We start from the raw sequence: 25,495 nt of genomic DNA on the forward strand, positions 1-25,495 counted from the left end.
GGAAGTGGATCTCTTGTGTGGACTGGACCAGGCTGAGGTTGGTGGTGGGATGGAAATTGTTGAAATCATGGTGGAATTCCTCAAGGGCTTCTTTTCCATGGGTCCAGATGATGAAGATGTCATCAATATAGCGCAAGTAGAGTAGGGGCTTTAGGGGACGAGAGCTGAGGAAGCGTTGTTCTAAATCAGCCATACAAATGTTGGCATACTGTGGGGCCATGCGGGTACCCATAGCAGTGCCGCTGATCTGAAGGTATACATTGTCCCCAAATGTGAAATAGTTATGGGTAAGGACAAAGTCACAAAGTTCAGCCACCAGGTTAGTCGTGACATTATCGGGGATAGTGTTCTTGACGGCTTGTAGTCCATCTTTGTGTGGAATGTTGGTGTAGAGGGCTTCTACATCCATAGTAGCCAGGATGGTGTTATCAGGAAGATCACCGATGGATTGAAGTTTCCTCAGGAAGTCAGTGGTGTCTCGAAGGTAGCTGGGAGTGCTGGTAGCGTAGGGCCTGAGGAGGGAGTCTACATAGCCAGACAATCCTGCTGTCAGGGTGCCAATGCCTGAGATGATGGGGCGCCCAGGATTTCCAGGTTTATGGATCTTGGGTAGTAGATAGAATATCCCAGGTCGGGGTTCCAGGGGTGTGTCTGTGCGGATTTGATCTTGTGCTTTTTCAGGAAGTTTCTTGAGCAAATGCTGTAGTTGCTTTTGGTAACTCTCAGTGGGATCATAGGGTAATGGCTTGTAGAAACTCGTGTTGGAGAGCTGCCGAGCAGCCTCTTGTTCATATTCCGACCTATTCATGATGACAACAGCACCTCCTTTGTCAGCCTTTTTGATTATGATGTCAGAGTTGTTTCTGAGGCTGTGGATGGCATTGCGTTCCGCATGGCTGAGGTTATGGGGCAAGTGATGCTGCTTTTCCACAATTTCAGCCCGTGCACGTCGGCGGAAGCACTCTATGTAGAAGTCCAGTCTGCTGTTTTGACCTTCAGGAGGAGTCCATCTAGAATCTCTCTTTCTGTAGTGTTGGTAGGGAGACCTCTGTGGATTAGTATGTTGTTCAGAGGTATTTTGGAAATATTCCTTGAGTCGGAGACGTCGAAAATAGGATTCTAGGTCACCACAGAACTGTATCATGTTCGTGGGGGTGGAGGGGCAGAAGGAGAGGCCCCGAGATAGAACAGCTGCTTCTGCTGGGCTGAGAGTATAGTTGGATAGGTTACCAATATTGCTAGGTGGGTTGAGGGAACCATTGCTGTGGCCCCTTGTAGCATGTAGTAGTTTAGAAAGTTTAGTGTCCTTTTTCTTTTGTAGAGAAGCAAAGTGTGCGTTGTAAATGGCTTCTCTAGTTTTAGTAAAATCCAGCCACGAGGAAGTGCTGCGATACAACCGCATTTGCTCCAACCCCTCAGACAGAGACAAACACCTACAAGATCTCTGTCAAGCTTTCTTACAACTACAATACCCACCTGCAGAAGTAAAGAAACAGATTGATAGAGCCAGAAGAGTTCCCAGAAGTTACCTACTACAGGACAGGCCTAACAAAGAAAATAACAGAACGCCACTAGCGGTCACCTTCAGCCCCCAACTAAAACCCCTCCAACGCATTATTAAGGATCTACAACCTATCCTGAAGGATAACCCTACACTCTCACAAGTCTTGGGAGACAGGCCAGTCCTTGCCTACAGACAGCCCCGCAACCTGAAGCAAATACTCACCAACAACCACATACCACACAACAGAACCACTAACCCAGAAACTTATCCTTGCAACAAAGCCCGTTGCCAATTGTGCCCACATATCTATTCAGGGGACACCATCACAGGGCCTAATAACATCAGCCACACTATCAGAGGCTCGTTCACCTGCACATCCACCAATGTGATATATGCCATCATGTGCCAGCAATGCCCCTCTGCCATGTACATTGGTCAAACTGGACAGTCTCTACATAAAAGAATAAATGGACACAAATCAGATGTCAAGAATTATAACATTCATAAACCAGTCGGAGAACACTTCAATCTCTCTGGTCACGCAATCACAGACATGAAGGTCGCTATCTTAAAACAAAAAAACTTCAAATCCAGACTCCAGCGAGAAACTGCTGATTTGGAATTCATTTGCAAATTGGATACTATTAATTTAGGCTTAAATAGAGACTGGGAGTGGCTAAGTCATTATGCAAGGTAGCCTGTTTCCTCTTGTTTTTTCCTACCCCCCCCCCCCCCAGATGTTCTGGTTTAACTTGGATTTAAACTTGGAGAGTGGTCAGTTTAGATGAGCTATTACCAGCAGGAGAGTGAGTTTGTGTGTGTATGGGGGTGGGGGGGATGTGAGAAAACCTGGATTTGTGCAGGAAATAGCCCGACTTGATTATGTAAAGAGTTGTCACTTTGGATGGGCTAGCACCAGCAGGAGAGTGAATTTGTGTGGGGGGGTGGAGGGTGAGAAAACCTGGATTTGTGCTGGAAATGGCCCACCTGATGATCACTTTAGATAAGCTATTACCAGCAGGACAGTGGGGTGGGAGGAGGTATTGTTTCATATTCTCTGTGTATATATAAAGTCTGCTGCAGTTTCCACGGTATGCATCTGATGAAGTGAGCTGTAGCTCACGAAAGCTCATGCTCAAATAAATTGGTTAGTCTCTAAGGTGCCACAAGTACTCCTTTTCTTTTTATGTATTAGGTATCGTTATTACCTGTACTGTAATAAATACAGGGTTTCACATTTCACTTGTACCAATCGGGCACGTCTATGATCACTAACAACTTTAAATGTGAACTGTAAAGCTTTTAGAAAGTAATATAAGTGTGCAGGAATCCAAATAATGAACAGAATAGACAGCAGTTATGGATTTACAATTTACAAATATATCTACATTTAACAGCATATTTGAAAATAGCACCACATCCGCTCACTGGCCACATCTTGTGTAGTGTTCCTGATGTTTGTTTCCTGTGTACAGTGCTTTAAGAGTCTTCATATTTTAATGTGCTATATACATTAGAAGTTGCTATTGGATTCATTTTAATTTGGACCAAATAAACTATACACAGAATTGAAATGTGCACACTTTGGAATATACTGAAGTGAATAAAAACTAAATATTCTTTGGAGACAATGTGTTTTTGCTCCTCAAGCTCAGAATCTGCTTTTCTGTTGTTTGAGTACATAAGTGCCAAATGTTTGAAGGAGGTTGATTCCAGGATTTAATTAATCAAGAATTATGTCCATAGAATACTTAAAGGCTTAACCTAAATCTTCCAGCACAGTTCAGACTGCAAGATTAGCCATATTTTATTTTTGAATCTGCTTTTTTTTTAAAACGGACATACTCGAAACAGTGTTTCACCGGTATGCCATACATAGCATAACCCATGCATGTCACAATCCCATAAAATCAAGATGATTGAAGAATTACTTACTTTTTTATGTTTAAAACCCTTCGTGTTTATGACAAATCTGGTAGACTGCAAGCTAGCGCTTCAGTTTTTCTAACCTATTAGACATGATAATGGTATGATTGGATTTGTGTTACACTGGTAATAGCATAAGCAATACTGCACATGTTTTTTCTTACGGTGGCTGCAACTGGAAATGTCAGTGAGGTTTCGAGTCGTAGATGACTGCAGCTTTGCCTCAGCAATAATGGGGCTTATTAAAGTGATACCAAAAGCATATGTTGTTGTGATATCTCCTCCATCCATGGTGAGTTAGATATTTTACCCCACTGTTTATTTGGTTGGCACCTATTGTGCAAATAGTAGTTTAGCCCATTTCTAGACAGTAAAATCCTATTTTAGCCTTAGGAAATAAGAGCCAATTTAAAATACTTCAGTTGTAAAATGTGATTGGAAAAGGAAAAGAAGTGTGCAAGCTGTTCAGGTACACATCCCTCACATTTATGTTGTTCAGTGCCCACTTGGTGAGCAATCTTTCATCCCATAAAACCATATATTACATATCTGTGGTAGTTTCCCACACATATTTTGCAAGTATCTACTCTATGTGCTGGTTGTTTTTTGTCACTGAATGTGTTGGGTCCCCCTAGAGAAGTGACCGGTCTTACTGGTCACGTTATTTTTTGCCTTTCATAATCACTAATGGCTCTTATAGATTTTTTTCGCAACTACAGGAATTTAATTTCAAAATCACAAGCTGAGTACATTTGAACCATCATTGATTACAAAACAGAAACCAGAATCTCCATTTTTTTCCCTCAAGAATGAAAGTGATTCCTTCAGCCTGAGACCTTAGTGAACTTTATTTTGCGACGATTAGGAGGTGGATAAAAAAGAAAGTAAGAGTTGGTGGGTATTAGATCAATACTGTGTAGGCATTTAGTATGCATCATCTTTACATTTGTATCTCCATAAACACATCTCTTCTATAGAAGTGCATTTATTTTCACTCTTCATTAAGAATGAGTGCCACTAATACCAAGAGAATGTGCATTTAGCATAATGTAATCATTGGGATAGTTGAGTGCATGGCTGATATTCAGAGTTAAAAATGTTAATGACCAGGTTTATACCATGTTGACTCTTAGTTGTTTTATAAAAATCTGTTGTTAAAACATACTGATATGACCAACTCATTGACAAGTGATCATGCATATGAAACTATGCTAAAGAAAGGGAAGTGTTGACAATAACTCAGTAAAGAAGAAAGTCATGTTTGTTTATTTATTGTTTGTAAGAGAGAAATCATAATCATATTTATTTGCAGAGATTTCCCTGGACTTGGAGGTTTATTATGGGCGGTAATTACAACCAATGCAGGAAATAAGATCATTGTTTTACAATTAGTCTATATCACAATGCTTCATTAGTAGCAATCATGTGACACTGAATATAGTCTTGCAGCTGCAACAAACCTCACCACCTTCTGTTCCTAGTGCAAGGCACACTTTTTCAACGTTGTCTTCTTTAATATAAACATAGACACGTACATAAAAAAGAAAAACCTACCCTACCCTACCAAAACACTCCACTGTACACACATTGCTGCCTGGGGGATAGGATGAGTCATATTGCTTAATGCAGTACTGGAAGGCACTCAGATACTCCAATGATAAATGCAGAATAAGACCCTATATAGAGTAAATTAGAATATAAGTTGCAGTGCTTCATCTGGTCCTGTACAACAGTTTTGCCATTATGCGAGATGAGTTACACTAGGGAGCTAAGAGAGTGATGTATTTTAAAACTGACAAGAAATCAAAACAGATCTAGACTAAACAGGTGATACTTTATTATTGTAACATACATATAGTCTTTAATGGTCTGTAACTGTCATTTGAGCAATAAATGAATAAATTAGACACCTACAAACGGAGAGAGAAAATTAATATGGGGAATGTTTAAAGAAAGTGGCGGGGGAGGAGGGGGAAACAAGTCCAAAATATCACACCCATTCTTTTTGTAGCCCGAACTGTAAGATAAATAACGTAATCCTTTCAGAACGAACTATTGCATACAAGTGAAGCACCATTTTCTCTGCTCTAGCATTCACTGCATTCCTATCAATAAAGGAGACTGCTTCATACAAGGTCAGCCTTCTGTAAGCACCTTTTGCAATTTCCATTGAGATAGTCTGATGTCAGCAATCTATAGCTGAGTGAATTCTTATTAGGAATTCAGTACATTCTGAAGCAAGCAACTAAATGTTTAAAAGCTTGATCCTGTCGACCATTAGCATGAGATGAAGAAAAGTATTTTTTATATTCAGGTTCCCTGCCACTAATTTCTGTTTAATTCCTTCTCCCTTCACATAATGAACTACCACCAAACCCATTTAAAGGAAAAATCATGGATCTTCCACGACAATGCAGCCTGGAGATTTTTTCAAAAAGAAAATTGTCATCGACTGGCATAGAATCCTAGGTCCTCTCCATCTCTCATAGCAATCTGAGATTTAATGAGCCACAGATTTTTTACATTTTGTTTTTAATTTGACTTAGCATTTTATAAGGCAGAGTCTGGTAATTCACATTAATTTTTTTATAGTCATATTAACTTTCTTGCTTATATACAGAGCTTACAGTTAATAAATGCCTCTGATTTCCATAAAATATTCAGGGCAGGCCACTGTTACAATGACTTTTTTTTATCCCTACTGCTAAACTTCAATCAGTTTCAAATCTGAAGTGCATTAAATGGCTGTGTATAATGTTATAATTTGTGCTACAATAAATTTTTTATAGTTATTGCTGGTTAGGAAAGGAGCTTATACAAGAGGCATTAATTGCCATGCTTAATTATTTAAAATATATAGATTTCTTACCAGTTATTTGAATGTGTAACTCATTTACCATGCATGAAATGTTCTTGTTTAGCAAAGTGTACAAAAGGATTCCTGTCAGGCTAAACTGAAATACTGAACCGCATCAAGCAGGAAAGTGTCTTAGCATTTCAGCTCTTCTGTTTTGCTCAGAGGTTCCAAATATGCAGTTCCTGGGGTTCTTTCCACAGGATAAATGTATCCCCATTTATTAAATGGCATATCTGCACTGTGTTATGAACATCCTTTTGTTTAGACGGTGCAAAAATATCCTTGGTGAATTATGTCTCAGAATATTTTGAGATAGCTATAGTTTTTCTAGGACATTTGTTACTAATTTATATCTACATTTTCCCTCTTTAGGGTTTAGTTGGCAGCCCAAAGCAGTTGGAGTGTCCCTGTTGGGGTAGTTGAGGGTTCCCCTTGTCACAGGTGAATCCTCAGGTGGTGCAAAGCCAGCATAGCCAGCAGAGTGCAGGGAGAAACGGGGTAGACTTCCTGACAGGTCCTGGGCTACTGTGGCTGCTGGCTGCAGGCAGTGTGATTTAGAGGAGTCCTGAAGCTGCCGTAAGTTTCACAGGTAGTCATTTCAGCTCCAACGGGCTGAGGATCAAGGTTGTGGAAAGACACATTCATGCCCCTCCTTCCCCCTACACCTTTGCTTCTCATCTGCCCTGAGTGTACACTTTTCCTGCTTGAGAGTTGAGCCCCACTGGGTTTTATGAAATATACATAACCAAGTGCAGTATCATTCTAATATCTGATATGTCCTTTAATGAGAGCCAGTCATTGCAGGGGGACAGACATGATCTAATGTGTCTTTTTCTTCAATAGCAATGATCCTGGGCCCTATGGCAGTGGTTCTCAACCAGGGGTATGTCTACGTCTGGAGGTCTTCCATGTGGTACATCAACTCATCTAGATATTTACCTAGTTTTACAACAGGCAACATAAAAAGCATTAGCAAAGTCAGTACAAACTAAAATTTCATACAGATGATGACCTGTTTATACTGCTCTATATATTACATCAGTGTTTCTCAACCTGGTGGCTGCAATTCATTTTATTATTATATGATAAAAATGAGAAAGTAAGCAATTTTTCAGTAGTAGTGTGCTGTGACACTTTTGTATTTTTATCTCTGATTTTGTAAGCAAATAGATTTTAAGTGAGGTGAAACTTGGGGTAGGCAAGACAAATCAGGCTCCTGAAAGGGATACAGTAGTCTGGAAAGGTTGAGAACCACTGTCTTATGGGTCTGGTTTTCAGATGTACTGAGTGCCACAATTCCTCTGAAGTTTTTACACTACCTTTTTTTAAATCTAAAATGTCCCTTTGTTGCAACGAGTCATACAGTTCCACTACTGGCAGCTGTGGGGTAATGCTACTATAGTCCAGTCATCAAGAGGTCTGGCAGCTTTGGACGGGATCAAGCGCATTCAATCCAGCAGAGTCTTCAGCCCTTGGGGAGAATTACAGCTTTCCCAGATACGGTTCCCTGGGCCAGAAACAGAGTTCAAGTTGTGCCGGAATGCTCGGAAATGCCATTCCAGCACTTTTAACAGCATTGTGGTACTTGTGGCACCATCACTTACGAGTGTGTCAGAGGGTAGCTGTCCCTCTGAAGGCATCAGAGGCCCAGCCTACCTCAGACAGGCTCCAGAAGAGAGATTGGGACAATCTGGGAGTTGTTAAATCACTGAGTAACTGGAGGCATTTAATTAGGCAGGGAAGCACCTGGGCATGATAAAAGGCTAAGGACCTCAGTTAGAGAGAGAGAGAGACTTCAGAAGAGAAAGGAAGCTCCAGCAGATTGGAGCTCCCAGAGAGTCCGAACCAGACAAAAGCTGTGCTGTTTGGAGAGGGAGAGAGAGAGAGAGCGAGAGTGCGCACTCGAATTAAGTGGAAGCTGTGCTCCCAGCGTAAGGAGATGGAGGTAGGTGGAATATGAGCCAAACAGAAATGATGCTTCTAGGGCAGAGAACCTAAAGGGGGATCCTGGAAACAGAAAGCTCCTGGTGAGCCTACCAGGCCAGGGAGCCTGGAAGAACTGCTTCAAGGGAGGAGAGAATTCACAATGGGCAAAGAGGCCAGAAAACTCTTCCTGGTGTTTGGAACAGCCTTTTGAGAGACCTTCACGGACCTGGACATCAGAGGAAAACTCCATCCAGACAGCATCAGGAGTTCAGAGACAACAGCAACCAGACAGAGCTACTGGACAGAGGCAAATACTCAACTCAAGACAAGTGACATATAGACTGGGACTGACTGAGCCCCTCAGCCAGGAAGCTGAGGTAGAAAGGTGTTGTGTATGTCTGTGTGAGGTTGTTCAGTTAAAGACTTTCTGGTAAATAAAGGAGACCCTCTGTGGAGGATGCTCTCTAATATCTCAAGCTGGTCTGGGCTTGTTTACACTCCAGGTGGAGGGAAATCAAGGCAGGATTCTCTGCTGTGCTGCTATTGACCAGAGGGACAGGAACATGTACATACTCTTTCTGCATCTTCTGTTGGCTCAGTGGAAGCTGAGGGACAGTGGCCTACAAGCAAGGATCATTCTGTCTCCACAGGCCAGACAATGTGTGTTTTGGTTGGAAGACTGTGTGCCAGAAGAGAGGGATGTTATTGCAGGACCTGTAAGGAATAACGTTTATACTAAATACCAGCCTCTGAGATGGGGAGTGACTTTGTAGTTCAAGAAACCTGGTCCAAACAAGTGAAGTTACTTCATCAGTCTACTTAAGGGACAGCTCTTCAGGGAAGCTCTGGGCTGAGAGGGTCACCCAACTGGCCTTCAAGAAACAGATATATCTCCCAATTCATCTAGACAACATGACTGTAGTCTCTTACATCAACAAGCAAAGAAGCACCAGGAGCACAAGGCTAGCTCAAGAAGCAGCAGCGCCAAAGAACTGGGTGAAATAGCACCCTCTGCCAATTAAGATCAGTTGCTTAACTGCTAAACTAACCTAGCAGATGTTATATGGGAATGGGAGCTCAGGCTAGCAATTTTTCTGCTGGTGTGGAAATTATGGGTCACTGTATATGAATCTAGAAGACCCACCTGAGGTATTATGTCTAAGTTGTACATTCAGAAATGAATCAATTTAGTCTGGAAGTACCTACTAAGGAAACTGTCACCCAGGGTTAGAAGGTGGATTGCAAGATAGGAGAGCTAAGCACAAATCCTTTGGAGGCAGAGCTACTCGTATCTAGGCGAATGAAATGGAGCAGCCCTTTCCAGCTGGTGAGTTCCCGATGCAGAAAATTCCTTTTTCACTCTCTAACTGTGCTTTTCTTTTTATATTATACTCTCTCCACATGCCGTGCTATCACAGCTGAGATCAACAGAGACACTTGCACAGAAGCAGAGTTGGTATAAATAAGGCTGCTGAAAGGACGTTTTCTGTGAGGGCCCTCCTGCTTTGAAATTTGCTCCTTGCCACACCTTAGCCAAAAAAGGGTCTGAATCTGATGACCGTCAGGGCATGCTGCAAAGCTCGTCTTCCCTCCTTCCCCCCTAGGCACTTGACAATGGAGCCGAATAGTAAGGGTGGTGAATTGTTGGAGAAGAGGGATGGTTTTAGCTTTGTATTTACTTGGGTTGCTGGTTACGGGCCATATTGAATGGTATTGCTGTACTTGAGTTAGGTTGGAATGTTGTTTTGCATAGGGGCACTTTTAGGTTGTGTCAAAGGTGCCTTTAGTGTATCAATAGGCAGCCTTCTGTAGAGTGTGTGTGCACGTGCACATCTAAAACTGTTATTCTCTAACACTTCCATTTTCCTTTCTAACTGATATTTGTACCTGACATACTCCACTGTTTGGTTTTTTTATTATTTTTTTATTTACTGATTGGTGATGTAGATACCTATACACACTTTAAATTTCTCCAGTAGATCTACTGGATTTCACTCAATATTTATTGATGTGTTCTCTTAACTTAGTGTGCCCTACTTTATGCCTGTGTAGTTAAAATCTCTCATTACTACAAGCATGCTCTTTACACACGTGATTTTGATTTCAGTCCATTATCACAGCACTTCTGTACTTGTGCTCCACTGGTGGACATGCTGCTATGACACGATCATGGGAAATTCTTCCTACGTGTGATATCAATGCTCACTGCTGGTACAATCAACACTTGGGGATATCAGAAATGGATATCTATCAGTCTCGCATAGCTCATCAGAAAGTTGCAGAGCAAACCTTTCCCCACTGGTTTTGAATGCTGGTACCCATCATTCTCCTTCGAGTGCTTGCTCATGTCCATTCCAGGCTAGGTGTGTGTGCACCATGTGCACTGTTGCCAGAGTTTTTTCCCTTAGTGATATCTCTTGGGCCGACTCTAGCACCCTGTGGAGCTGCGTGCATATGCACCGGTATAAGGGGTGCTGCCAGCCCGCATCCTCTCAGTCCCTTCGTACAGCCTGGGATTGTTGCTGGAAGACCCTTTCTTGCTCTGACAAATCTGTCGGGACTTCAGACCATGAAACCACCATGGTACCAGCAGACTGACGGTGCCATCAACCCTGGAGTCTCTCTCTCTTCTGGTCCCTCCAATCCCAATGGGGCACCTACCAGCTCTGGCATCTGGAAGCAGGAGGGAACAGAGTGTGTCAGGTGCCTTCCCGGCACCAGGCCCCCTGGCATCATCTAGGTGCCAGCCCCACATGATCTCAGCATCCCAATCCTTGGCCATGCCACTGTTCCCTGTAATTCTGGCACCATATAGAGGTGGAAACTGTTACCACTCCACCATGGTTGCCGAGAGAGGAATCCTCTTCGGAGTCCGAAGGGGAACCCTATGATGTACCGCCAAAAGCCCACCATCGGTACCCAGCCTATGCCCCCCCGAGCTTCAGAGCCAGTCCCACAGCAGGTACCTGGCCAGCGGGTCACTGTCGATGCAGTGGCCCTACTAAATCCCTGGGGGTTTCCCCCAGTACTGGGGCCTTCCTCCCACTTGGTGGTTTCCGAGAGATGGGCTACTGCTCCTTTCTGCTCAGCATCGGACCCCGACTCTGGTACTGACCCCAGTGCCGAAGTCCAAGAGATGCCTCTAGGGGACGTATTTGAGGAAACGGAAGGAACCCCTTCTCTGGTGCAAGCCTTCTCCTCATCCTCCCCAGATGAGGCTGTTGCAGGTCCCAGCCCAGGATGATTTCAGGACCTTCTGAAGCGGGCCGCTTCAAACCTGGGCTTGCAGATGGAGGAGCTCAAAGAGACATCATACAGCCTTATTGATATCTTGGATGCAGCAGCTCCATCCAAGGTGGCCCTGCCCATCAATGAGGTGGTAATGGAGCCAGTCAAGGCCCTCTGGCAAACCTCTTCTTCTCTGACCCCCGCTTCAGAGAGGACAGAGAAAGTATGATGTACCAGGAAAGCAGATTTGATTACCTGTACTTGCTCCCCTACCCCACCCTGGGAGTCCTTGGTGGTGTCTGCAGCGAACTTCAGGCACACGCACAGCTCTGGGGAGTCTGCACGGATTTGCGGACCCTCCACCTGCTCTTGGCCAGATGGGGATACGGGCTGGGGCTGCTCTCAGCCCCCCTGAACCATGGACAGGTAGAGTGTCTGCCACAGCTCCCCAGAGCTGCCCGGGCTCCCTGGCTGGGCTCCATGCTGGAGGTGGGGCCTGGGGGAGAAGAGGAGGAGAGGAAGGGGGCAGGGTCCACCCCTGCAAAAAGTAGATGTGCCAGGCCACCCTACTTTCTAAAAGTGGGAGGGTCCTGAGCCCCCTTCCCCTGATTCTGGTGCCACTGCTGCCTACTGTACACCTTCCTCCGATCCTCTTGGTTCACAAGGTTCTTCTGAAAATCAAATGGGACAAGGCAAGAATTATCCTGATAGCAGTAGTGTGACCTCGCCAGCATTGATCTGGCACAATTCTGGACGTCTTGGTGGCAGCTCCGCTTCGCCCAGACTTGATTTCACAAGAGTACAGCCGGTTGCTTCACCCGAACCTTCCCTCCCTGCACCTAACTGCATGGATGCTGCATAGCTGAACCCTGAAGAACAGGCTTGCTTGGAACAGGTTCCACAGTTCTTTCTAGGTAGTAGAAAGCCTTCCACCAGGACTACTTACTTGGCCAAGTGGAAACATTTCACTTGGTGGGCCTCCCAACGGGATCTCTCTTCATCTCTATCTTCTCTTCAGTCTATCTTGGACTGTTTGCTCAACCTAAAGCACCAGGGTCTAGCACTCTCATCTATTAAGGTTCATTTGGTTGCCGTCTCAGCCTTCCACTCCCCAGAGAATGGCAGATCATTTTTCTCTCACGACACGACAGCCCAGTTTCTCAAGGGGTTGGAAAGACTGTATCCTCTGGTTTGCGAACTGACCTACCCACCATGGAACTTAAACCTGGTCCTGTCGAGACTTAGGGGCCTCCATTCAAGCTGTTGGCATCATGCTTCCTACTATTTCTCTCCTGGAAAGTTGCCTTCCTGTTGTCAATCACCTCAGTCAGAAGGATCACTCAGATCAAGGCCCTTATGTCAGAATCACCTTACACATTGTTCTTCAGGGACAAGGTTCAACTGCACCCCCATCCAGCTTCCTGCCAAGGGTGATGGCACAATTCCACAACAACAAGGTCATTTTGCTACCTGTCTTCTTCCCAAAAGCTCTGAGGTACGACGGCTTCATACATTGGACATTAGGCAGGCCCTTGCCTTTTGTATTGAGAGGACTAAGCCCTTCTGGAAATCCACACAGCTCTTTGCAGCAATAACAAAGAATGAGAGGGCTACCTGTGGTAACCCAAAAAATCTCTTGTCCTGGGTAACTGCCTGTATTCTGGCTTGCTATGAGCAGGTGAACATCCTGCCTCCAGCCATCGTGACAGTTCATTCCACAAGAGCCCAGGCTTCATCAGCAGCATTCCTCGCACAGGTACCAATCCAGAACATCTGCAGAGCCTGCAACCTGGTCATTAGTTCATACCTTCACGTCCCACTACACCATCACCCAACAGGCCCAAGGTAGGATTCTTCCCAAAAGTGGGGGGGCACAAGGTCTCTTGGGCCCCTCCACTTGCCTGGGGTGGAAAGGCCTGAGAGCAGCCCCTGGCCTGTGTCTCCGCCCTGCTGGCCTACCACCCAGGGCAGGTGGAGGGTCCATGGCTCTCCACAGTTGCCCATGCTGATGTTAGCCTGACCTGGCTCTGGCTTCCAGGGTAGCCTGGAGGTGGGTCTTCAGGGGCCAAAGAGCCACAACTGGGCCATGGTAAGAGCTGCCTGGGCAGCAGTGGGGAGCCACGGACCCTATACCTGCCCTGGATGGGGGGTCCGAGTGGCGGGGACACAGGCTGGGGGCTGCTCTTACCACCCCACTGCCCTGGGCAGGTGGAAGGCCTGCAGCTCCCTACAGCTCCCTGGGCCAGGTTCCAGCTTTGGGGATGAAGAGGAGGCACAGGGGGCCAGGACCATGATGAAAAGTGGATGAGCCAGGCCCTTTTCTGGTGCCTTTTCTGGAGCCCCTGGCCCAAGACGATGCCAGTTTTGGGAGAAGAGTGTTGCAGTCAGCACATTCATTAACTTTGAGTCCACTTCCTGGGGTACCGCATGTGAGTCACCTAGCATGGAATGGACATGAGCAAGCATTCAAAGAAGAAAAAACGGTTACCTACCTTTAAAAACTCTTGTTCTTTGAGATGCGTTGGTTCTGTCCGTTCCATGACCCACTCTCCTCCCCCTCTGTCGGAGTTGAATGGCAAGAAGGAACTGAGATGGCATAGGGCCATTGGTGCTTCTTATATTGGCGCATACACATGCAGCCCAACAGATATCAGTAAGGGAAAAATCGCTGGCAACAGCGCATGTGGCATGTACACACCTAGCACGGAATGGGTATGAGCAACACATCTCGAAGAACAACAGTTACGAAAAGTAAGTAACTGTGTTTTCTTTTTTTTAAACCCTTATTACTCTTTGAGGATACAGACTATATCTGTCATTCTACTTTTTCCTCCTCAGCTTTCTTGTACAAAAAATGTGCCTGGCTAAGGCATTTGGAAGTTACTTGCAGAGTACAAGAACAAATGAATCAAATAAAATGAAGACCAGTGTAAAACCGGTGTGAACTAGAATAAGGTTGGGAATCGACTATCTGATTGCGGACCTATTAGTCTTGCTGAGCTGACACAACCCTCTCCACGGTCCTGGGCAGGCTCTCTGTGGCTTCCCAGTGCCCTTGCAAAACAGAAATGTAGAGTTTCTTCTATTGTTCAGGCTCTGAACGGGGAACTGCAGTTGATTCCCCTGGTTATCTTTGTAAATCCTAAATTGTAACATCACAGCTACAATAATTCACCACATTTATTTTTTCTTCTGAGCTTGTGATGTTTTCCTTAGCAATGAAAATTTTATTAGCTCATGTATCATGAGCTAATATCATAATTTTAAATCTATATGCATATCCTATTGTTAATATGTCGTGTGATAGGTCTGTGTTGTAAAGATCAGGTTCACCTCTGAGCTTCCCCAGAGTTCAGGGGAGTTCAGATCCAGGGTGTTTGTTCAGGTCTATCTCTCTTTATCCTTCCTCCGCTACATAATGTAGCATGAGTATAACTGTAATTAGAAACAAAGGAAACAAAATTGAACATAATGAGACATTTAAAATCCATTAAAAGATTTACTCTGGAAATGGTATGTGAGCTTTGAAAGCTATTCTTAGAAGCAGAATTTAGGTGCAGTTCAGTTGTTGCGCCACACAGTGTCACAATTGGTCTTTACGTCTACTCAGTATTTCTTTCTGGTTGTAGATGAAGGTATTTACAAAGCTGGTGAAAAACGGTCTGAAATGTGGGGGGCAGCAGAAATCCAGGAAGATGAAGACACTCAGGTAGAGGTTCCAGTGGATCAGGTAATCTTTAAGCTTTGAACGAATGACTAATGTGGAAAACAAATCTTGTGTTTTTCTTTTGTCACTTCCCTTGATGCCGGCTGCATTTTTTTTACAGGGTTCATTTGTAACGTTCATTGGTACAGCATTGTATATAAGATTGCACTGCTTTTGAATACATTCCCTTTCCTTGAATGCTTTCTGAGTTCCAGTTATTTGTTTCTGTCAAGAGATAGGCCTCTCCAGCATGCTCTCTTGTTTCCGTGCCTGCACATGTTCTTTTAACCAATTACCAGACTTAGGTTGGTTCAAAACCCAACCCCCACACCTCTTTGTGGGGTCTGATTTATTAAGTCTTTCTGTAAAAGGTGACTTACCCTGTTAGTAACCCCAGGTCACCCCACTCTGGGTCCCTATAAGAGTCCAAGTCAGCTCTTCATCATGGTTCAGGAGACAACCCCACCCCTGACTGTCTTCTCTATCAATAACCCCTAGGCCTCTCATATATGTATAGGCCCTTTAAAACCTTACTGGGCCAAATCACATGGTGGGATGGGTTGACCATTAGGTACCACTGCCCTTAAGAGGGCACACCGCCCCATCACAGTTTCCTATGTATCAGTGCAAAGTCCTTGCACTCCCAAAATCTACTCAAATACCCCCCAAGTCTTCAGAGGATGTTTACTGTAAAAAGAAGCCTGTGTCCTGAGGTGAAGTGTACAGCATTGTTTCCAGTAACCATGCCCTCACCCCGCTTATTTGCGCCTTGTCTACATTTGAAAGGGTTTGCCCGAATAGCGGTACTGGTAGAGTTTTACAAGCAGCCCCACTAGCAGAGAAGCTGCTGATACTGGAAAGGGTTGTTTTCCTGGCATAGCTTAAACTAGTTCCCAAAGAGAATAAGCTTTACCAGCAAAAAAGACTTTTAAAGTGTAGACCATCCCTCAAGATGCCTAGAAAACATCAGTAGTTTACTAAGACTGAGGAAGGGTGAATAAAGGGGATCTGCTGGTCTCCACCCACCCACCCCAGAAAGCTTCTTGGGAAGTACCTGCCATTTGGTACCATCTGGTATACTTCAAAAGACAAAGCAATCACTGTTGTATAATACTTTAACATTCTACTTTTTTAAAATTGTAATTGATGTCTCCCTTGCATTTGTTCTTTCTCTTTTCCCTTCCTTAGCCCCACTTTTCTTTCTCTTGCATGTCTGGGTATCCTTTTTCTCTTCCTTCATCTTCTTCATTTTTCCCTGCATTGTGTTCTCTTCCTCCTTCCTCATGTTTTCACTCTCTCTCCCCTCCCCCTTTCTTAAGCCCTCACCTCTCCCGCTATTACTCTTTCTTAACGTAACACTTCAATCCTTCCCTAAAATCCCAAATCTACTCCCCTGGCTCACCCACAAAAACTGCCGAGGTTGCTGTACATTACAGCGATCTTGATTAAGACACCTATGGACCACTAGCGCAGACTGTCCAAAGCATAGTATGTTCCAGCAATAATCCTTTCCCCCATATTGCTGAAGAAAGGCAGAACTGGGCTGCTCCACTCAGCCTTATGCCAGTAGGTGGAGCCCTGCTCTGTCAGAAGGATTCCCTACTGCAGGGGTTGGCAACCTTTCAGAAGTGGTGGGCTGAGTCTTCATTTATTCACTCTAATTTAAGGTTTCGCGTGCCAGCAGGGCCGTCCTTACCCATACACAAAGCATGTAGCTGTGTAGAGCACCAGGAAATTTGGTGCCCAAATTTCCTGGTGCCCTGTGCAGCTGCGTGCTGCTCCAGCCTCTGCTCCGGCTCTTCCCCAGGCTCCCGCCCCTGTTCTGCTCGAGCCCCGCCTCTTCCCGCCCTCGCCCCGCCCCCACTCCCCTGAGGACTCCAGAAGCGGTTGGGCATGCACTCACCGGTAAGTGGAGCGACCCGGCTCCAGCCTGCTCCGCTCCCCTGGCTCCCAGCCGTGCCGCTGGCGAGTGCTGGGGGGGGCGGTTCCCCCTCGCCCCAAGCCCGGGAGCCAGGAGAGCAGAGCAGCCTGGGGCCTCAGGCCTCTGCAGGCAGGAGAGTGGGGGCTGGCCCCAGGCCTCCGTGGGGGATGGGGGCTAGCCGCTTCCTGCGGGAAGTGGAGTGACCCGGCCCCAGCCTGCTTCGCTCCCCTGGCTCCCAGGCTTGGGGGGAAGGGGGGAACCACCCCCCCAGCCCTTGCTGGCAGCACGGCTGGGAGCCAGAGAGCGGAGCAGGCTGGGGCGGGGTCGTTCCAATTCACGCAGGAAGCTTCCAGCCCCTGTCCCTCACGGAGGCCTGGGGCCAGCCCCCCATCCCCTCCCCGTGGAGGCCTGGGGCGGGGCCCCACACAGTCCCCCTTATGGAGGCCTAGGGCCAGCCGCCCCCACTCCCGCCCATGGAGGCCTGGGACCCCACAGCACACACCCCCCCCACGGGGGGCTGCGTAGGGCACCAAAATAGCTAGGGACGGCCTTGCGTGCCAGTTATACATTTTAACATTTTTTAGAAGGTCTCTCTCTATAAGTCTGTATTATATAACTAAACTATTGTTGTATGTAAAGTAAACAAGGTTTTTAAAATGTTTAAGAAGCTTCATTTAAAATTAAATTAAAATGCAGATCTTATTAGTTTAGTGCAGTGGTTCTTCACCTGGGGTGCACGCACCCTCTGGGGGTGTGAGATGCCCTTTCTGGGGGTGCGAGAAATGTGAGATTTTTTTAGAAGGTAAATCATCGAAAACACAAATTAAGCACAGGCACATAAGTGCAACTACTTGGTTTCATCAAACCTATGTATTTATTAACATTATACATTTGTTAACGATTACTGTAATATACAAACAAAGTTTTTCAGTTTTTAAGCTAATTGTAGTGTAATTTTTGATAAGGGGTGCGAGAACATATTTTGAAAACCAAAGGGGTGCAGGCTGCAGTAAAGGTTAAGAACCACTGGTTTAGTGTGATTCTTGCCCTTGCTTTTCCTTGCTGAGTTTTCCACTGTCTGGCACGTATTTGGATACTTTAAGCTGCAAACAAGCTTCTGAGTGATCAGTTGTTAACCAAGAGGGACTGAGGACAGATTTCATGTGCGAAAATACCTGTTCGCACAGCTTTGTGGATCCAAATGCTGAAAGCATTGCAAACGCAATTTTCTTCAAACAGTTACATTTCAGTGGCAGGGACGTCCAGCAGGTCAGAATAGAGGCCCATGATCTCTCTTGGTAGTTTCAAATGCACTCCGCAGATCTACAAACTTTGATGCCCACAATTCTGAGCTTTTTAACTGAATGAGCTGCTTTTTGAAATCTTCAACACCCATCCACTGAAATACAGACGAATCCAAGTCACTTGAACTTTTCAGGTTTAATTAGAAAAGAAAGCATTGGGCCAAATTGCTGGAAATCTTGAAATCTGTCAGAAAATTCTGATTCCAGTTCTTGCATGTACATTCCAATCTCATCGACACTGACAGTGCAACGTGTTGAAAGCTCTTTTATGTGTTGGAAGTAGCAGAAAGTAGAAGTTTGATTATCCCGAGAAAAAACTGCTAGTTTTACAACAAATGCCTTCCAAGCTTCATAAAGATCCAGAATTGTTTGCCCTCACCCTGGAGACAAAGGTTAAGTTCATTTAGGTGAGTGTTGATGTCAATTAGAAGCATGAGTTTACACAGCCATTTGTCATCATCCAGTTTGGGGTAGTTTTGTTCTTTTTCCTGCAAAAAGGCCTTGATTGCTTCAAAACAGTTTACAAAGCACACCAAATCCTTGCCACAACTTAGCTACCGAATGTTGCTGTGAAGTGGAATGTCGTTATAAGCACTGTCCATTACTTCTAGCAGTGCTTGAAACTGTCTGTGAGTCAAAGAAGATCGAGCAACAAGGAAATTCACAATTCACACGGTTGTATTCATCACATTATTAAGCTCTGAATTAGAAATTTTAGCACACAGGCACTTTTCTTGATGGATGATACAGTGAAATTTGACAGTCGGACAGCCAATTTGATCTTCAGGTATCTTTACAAATCCATTCTGTTTTTCGACCATGGCAGGAGCACCATCTGTTGTCACACAAAATATTTTTCTGATGTCAACTCCTCATTCTTCAAAGTGGTTAACAAAACTTTCCACTATATCTTCCTCCTTTGTTGTGCCATGCAGGGGTTTTAGGCAACAAAGTTCCTCTTGGATTTCATCGGAAGCACAATATCTCACAACAACTGCTGAACGTGGAATGTCGTTTATATCCATGCTCTCATCAACTGCAACGCTAAACACTGCTGTGTCTTTTAATGCAGTCGTCTGCTTTTCCTTAATGTTTTCTGCCATTTCGCTTATGCGTCTTGCAACTGTTCTGGCAGAGACAGGCAGCTTTTTTATTCTAGATATGATCGAATCTTTATTTGGCAAATCATTGAACAAAATCTCCGAACTGCTGAGAAAAACTTCTTTTATATATTCCCCATCTGTAAACGGCTTTCCGTTTTTTTGCAATGCACTGTGCAATCTTGTAACTTCCTTCTGTAGCTTGATTTTTACTTACACTTAAGCTTTTAAAAACACTGCTTTGCTTCTCATATCCTGCTACTGCCTTCTTGATTGATTCAGTCTTGTCTACTTCCTCAAGAAAGGTTTTCTCGTGCTTCGTTTCAAAATGTCGTTGAACACTTGATGTGTGACAAACAACACTTTCACAACAAAAAGCACAAATTGCACGGTCCTTCTTTTGAATAAATCCAAATGTGTCTGTCCAAGAAGGCTGAAATGAATGGACATCTAACTTTGCTTTCCTAGGAGCTGCCGTTTTGTCAAATGTTCCCCTCAACTCTCAGTGGGAAAAGAAATGGCGACAGAGGACACGCACAAGGTCAAACGTGGTCTGATATAAGCAGCAAACCAGGATTTAAAAATATCCCAGTGGCCTGGAAAAAAATTTAAGATGGGGGTGCTGAACTGTGCCCCCTATTGCCCCTGTCTGCACCCCTCACTGCCCTAGGCTGGGGTCAGTGGGCCACAGCTGGGGGCGGCTGCAGAACTCTGGGCCTAGGCCAGGAGCAGAGCCTTGGGCTGGCTGCCGGTACCCCAGGCCGGCAGCAGGCTGAGCGGGGCCGATGGCCGGGACCCCAGCTGGCAAGGGGCCCGTGGCTGGCCGGGGGTTCTGTTCACCCAGGCCGGCACCGGGTTGAGCGGGGCTGGTGGCTGGGACCCCGACTAGCAAGGGGCCGGCGGCTGGAACTCCAGACCGGCAGTGGGCTGAGCGGCTCAGCCCGCTGCCGCTCTGGGGTTCCGTCCGCCGGCTTCTGCCAGCCAGGGTCTCGATCACCGGCCCTGCTCAGCCTGCTGCTGGCCTGGGGTTCCGTTCACTCAGTCCGGCAGCAGGCTGAGCGGGACCAGTGGCTGGAACTCCAGACCGTCTGTGGGCTGAGTAGGGTGGTGGACAGACGCCCAGACTGGCAGCGGCTCACCTGCTGGCAGTCTGGAATTCCATCGGCTCCTGCTAGCTGGGGTCCTGGCCACCAGTCCCACTCAGCCCGCTGCCAGCTGGGGACCCCGGCTGGAAGCAGTATGCCAGTAAAAATCGGCTTGCATGCCGCCTTTGGCACGTGTGCCACAGGTTGCCAACCCCTGCCCTAGTGCATAGATCCACCTGGGTTCTGGTCCCTCTGTGCCAGCGGAGCAATGTAAAGGGGCTAGATCACTGTCCAGAATCAGGGCCAGGATTCTTGCAGTCTTGCACCACATTAGATTGCCTCTGAATGGCAAAATAGGCTCATGTCTATTTGATTTTGTTAAATCTGTACGTACAGTGCTGGAACTGAAGTGGAAAACATGATATTTAGTTGTCCCACTGTTTCCTAAGTAGAGTTTTATGAAATTGGCAGAGCTCGTTATGTTTTATAGGCACTATTTCCTTTTACCTAGTTTGGAAAAGCATGGTATCCACCTCGTGTTTTTTTAAAATTAAAATTTTATGTCTTGAGCCAGCTCTGCAAGTAAGTAGATCTTTATGTCCCTGAAGTAGAGAATAGACCTGGTGAAACTCTTTGCTGCAAACATATCCCTTCCCTGTTTATGAATTACTCATGAGCCAGTCCTGATTTACTTCTCATGTATGTATAAGTATTTGCCAAAAGTGTGGACAAATAGTTTTTAGTAGGGCTGTCAAGTGATTAAAAAAATTAATCGTGGTTAATCACACTGTTAAACAATAATAGATAATACTATTTATATAAATATTTGTATGTTTTCCACATTTTCAACTAGATTGATTTCAATTACAACACAGAATACAAAGAGTACAGTGCTCACTTTATATTTATTTTTATTATAAATATTTGTACAGTGAAAATAAAAGAAACAGTATTTTTCAGTTCACCTAATACAGGTACTGTAGTAAATAATCATAAAAGTTGAGTGTACAAATGTAGAATTATGTACAAAAAACCTGCATTCAAAAATAAAACAATGTAAAACTTTACAGCTTACAAGACTTACAAGACAAGTTTTTAAGATCAGGCTTGACAAAGCCCTGTCCGGGATGATTTAATTGGGGATCGGTCCTGCTTTGAGCAGGGGGTTGGACTAGATGACCTCCTGAGGTCCCTTCCAACCCTGATATTCTATGATTCTATGACTACTCAGTCCTACTTCTTGTTCAGCCAATCGCCCAGACAAACAAGTTTGTTTACATTTACAGGACGTAATGCTGCCCGCTTCTTGTTTACAATGTCACCTGAAAATGAGAACAGACATTCTCATGGCACTGTTATAGCCAGCGTTGCAAGATATTTATGTGCCAGATGCACTAAAGATTCATATGTCCCTTCATGCTTCAACCACCATTTCAGAGGACATGCATCCATGCTGATGGTGGGTTCTGCTCGATAACGATCCAAAGCAGTGCAGACTGACGCATGTTCATTTTCATCGTCTGAGTCAGATGTCAACGGCAGAAGGTTGATTTTCTTTTTTGGTGGTTTGGATTCTGTAGTTTCCGCATTGGAATGATGCTCTTTTAAGACTTCTGAAAGCATGCTCCACACCTTGTCCCTCTCAGATTTTGGAAGGCACTTCAGAGTCTTAAATATTAGGTCGAGTGCTGTAGCTATCTTTAGAAATATCACATTGGTACTTTCTTTGTGTTTTATCAGATCTGCAGTGAAAGTGTTCTTAAAACAAACAACATGTGTTGGGTCATCGTCCGAGACTGCTATAACATGAAATATATGGCGGAATGTGTGTAAAACACAGAGCAGGAGACATACAATTGTCCCCCAAGGAGTTCAGTCTCAAATTTAATTAACATATTTTTTTTTAATGAGCATCATCAGCATGGAAGCATGTCCCCTGGAATGGTGGGCAAAGCATGAAGGAGCATACGAATGTTTAGAATATCTAGCATGTAAATACCTTGCAACGCTGGCTACAAAAGTGCCATGTGAATGTCTGTTCTCACTTTCAGATGACATTGTAAATAAGAAGCGGGCAGCATTATCTCCCGTAAATGTAAACAAACTTGTTTCTTTTAGTGATTGGCTGAACAAGAAGTAGGAGTGAGTGGACTTCTAGGCTCTAAAGTTTTACATTGTTTCGTTTTTGAGTGCAGTTATGTAAAAAAAATGTACATTTGTAAGTTGCGCTTTCACAGTAAAGAGATTGTACTACGGTACTTGTATGAGGTGATTTGAAAAATACAATTTATTTTATCATTTGTACAGTGCAAATATTTGTAATAAAAATAATATAAAGTGAGTACTGTACAATTTATATTCTGTGTTGTAATTGAAATCACTATAATGTATAAAAACGTCCAAAATATTTAATAAATTTCAATTGGTATTTTATTGTTTAACAGTGCGATTAAAACTGTGATTAATCATGATTAATTTTTTTTAGTTAATCGTGTGAGTTAATCAACAGTCATAGTTTTTAGCATATGGGAACTGTTTGTCTTTGATATGTTTGCCCTCCTTTGATTAGCCACCTAAGATAGTATTTCCAATCTTTGCTGGAGAATAATGAATAACATGGACTTGGTAGGAGTTTCAGACCAACAATTATCTCTGCATGTTTTGGGAGTCAACCATTTTAAATAATATCTGATTGTCATCTCAATGCCCAAGAATAATGATTAGTATGAACCTACAAACAGTAGTGGAATGAAATCAAACCACTTATTAACACATATATTTGTGAATATTTATTGTTATCGTTATGTAACCAGCTCTGCCAGAAAACCTGATCTGCTTGTTGTTTTTTGTGCTTACTTATCTAGAGGCTAATTTTCTAAATTTTGTTTGACTCAGATAAAAAAAACACTAGGCCTGTTGATTAGTTCTCAAACACAGTGGATAAAAAGGTTAAGGTTTCTGGGGAAGATAAATGGAGGATTTATGTTATATAGTGTAGTAATTTCAGACTAGGCATTGTTAATATGTGTAGCACCAAAATACCTAGCTGCCACAGAAAATATTAAGAACAGCATCGTTTCTATCAGAAAAAGGACCAGACTCGCCACACCTCCTTTGTTTTGTGCTGCTTTTGTAAGTGGGGTCACTCCTGGTGATTTTTTTCTGGTGGAAGCATTGCTGGACTATCCTGCTGCCATTGTAACTGAGGAAAGTTCTCTGAGAGGCATGAATTCTGTACTAGGCTCTAAAAGTAGCAAGAGTTTTGTTTATCCTGCTCTCTGATGTAAGGAACTCCACAGCCAGGGTCCTTCCACTGAAAATACCCTGCCACAACCTCAAGAGTTTCACCTGGGCCACCATCCGCCTCAGCCTCCCTGTTGGTTGCAAATATCATTGTTGAGAGAGAAGTAGCCTTTGTGATAGTTAGGTCTCTGTGGATACTACTGTTAGGATAAAACAACACCTCATGTCCTGTCTAGTTCATCTGTGTTTCTTGTGGCAGCCTGAATTATCCTGTCTTGGTCTTGGCTTGCTAATAGTAAATTAGTGAGATCATCAGTCCATTTACTGACCTCCACAGAGGCTTCCTGTGGGCATTCTGGAGTGTTTGACAGCAATGCATTCTGTCATCAGGAACTGTCTTGTTCTAATGTTCATGTTGAATTTATTGCTTGTGAAAGGTGCCGACCTGACAGCACTGAAGACTGAAGTCTTACTTATCCCCTATACTGGTACAGCACAAGCAGCAGCTCTGCAAGCTTCTGTATACAGCCCTGACAGTGTGCCTCAGCACAACCTGATGGTGGCCTTCTATTGGGATGAGAGAATAGTTTATTCTGCGTTGCCAGTTTAGCACTTGGTCTGTCTGCTGAGGTTGCCAACAAAGTTGCCAACAAGTGTTAATCATGCTGATGACTTTTGTAACACAAGGAACTGTCTGAGACCACTAACCTCGTTTGCAAAGATCACCGTACAGCCATCAGATGCTAACACCTTTCAGTCACTACCAACTTGGGCTGGAAATTGGCATCACATTTGATAACAAGTATCCTTTTTTTCCCCCCGCGCACATATACCCACCCATGAAGAATCTTCTGATTTCATGCTTTCCAAGGAAAAAGCCCAAAATTCACACTCCCCACTCTTCATCTCTGATTGAGAAGCTCTAACATCGGTGGATATTTTGTAACTTTCAAACAATATATATATTCTCTTAGGGCCAATATTGCAAGGGGCTAGGTGCATCTGAGACCTAACCAAACTGAGGCATTCAGCACCACTTGGAAGCACTCATCACCTTGCAGGATTAGACCTTTATTGATCATCTTCAACAGCAACTTTGTGCTGAAAAGCTTTTCTGTTAACCTTGGCTGCAGCACTGTTGCCTTATGTGCCAGGAATATGGGACAAAATGCACCACCAGTACTGTCCTCTATGCTTGGGACACTACTATATATGTGCCAACTTTTCATTAGAATGCTGGCACTTCAGATAACACCACCATGTTCTCCAGCCACCAGAAATGAAGTGGTTAAGATGCTGTTACTTCTTCTCTGTTTTACCATTTATAGCATACAGTTGAACAAATGCCAGATTAGCCATTGATTAAATGTAGTGTGATATCAGCTAGATGCATGCTTATATACTGTGCTGCAAAATGTTGACTTCCAGCTGAGTGCATTAAAATGGCTGCCTTTTATTTTACTGTAGGCTAGATGCCAGTGGTAATTGAAAATCAAGTAGGAAAAACCAGTGTTTCTCTTAAACGGCACATATTCTTTTTTTACATTCCAAACCAAGACTGGAGGCTCCAAATACAAAATGCACGGTGCCTTTGTGTGGAATACAGGCTTTCTCCAGCTTCACACTGGGGACATGCTATGAAATCAGTTGGACAAAGGGATGGGAAAAACAGTTTATCTAGTAAGGTATCTTCTC

The 25,495-nt window shown here is 44.3% G+C and overlaps 1 protein-coding gene across 3 annotated transcripts in view; it reads left to right on the forward strand.

The window, feature by feature from the left end:
* The window catches only part of DCDC2 (doublecortin domain containing 2), a 156,211-nt gene that overhangs the window by 108,482 nt on the left and 22,234 nt on the right, over nt 1-25,495 (forward strand). For all 3 annotated transcript variants that reach the window (XM_075125353.1, XM_075125354.1, XM_075125355.1), the window contains one exon: nt 15,071-15,171. In XM_075125353.1, coding sequence (XP_074981454.1) covers nt 15,071-15,171 — 101 coding nt within the window. The remainder of the gene's footprint in view (nt 1-15,070; nt 15,172-25,495) is intronic.

Source organism: Caretta caretta, chromosome 2 (genome assembly GCF_965140235.1).
Source record: "Caretta caretta isolate rCarCar2 chromosome 2, rCarCar1.hap1, whole genome shotgun sequence".
NCBI classification, from domain to species: Eukaryota; Metazoa; Chordata; order Testudines; family Cheloniidae; genus Caretta; species Caretta caretta.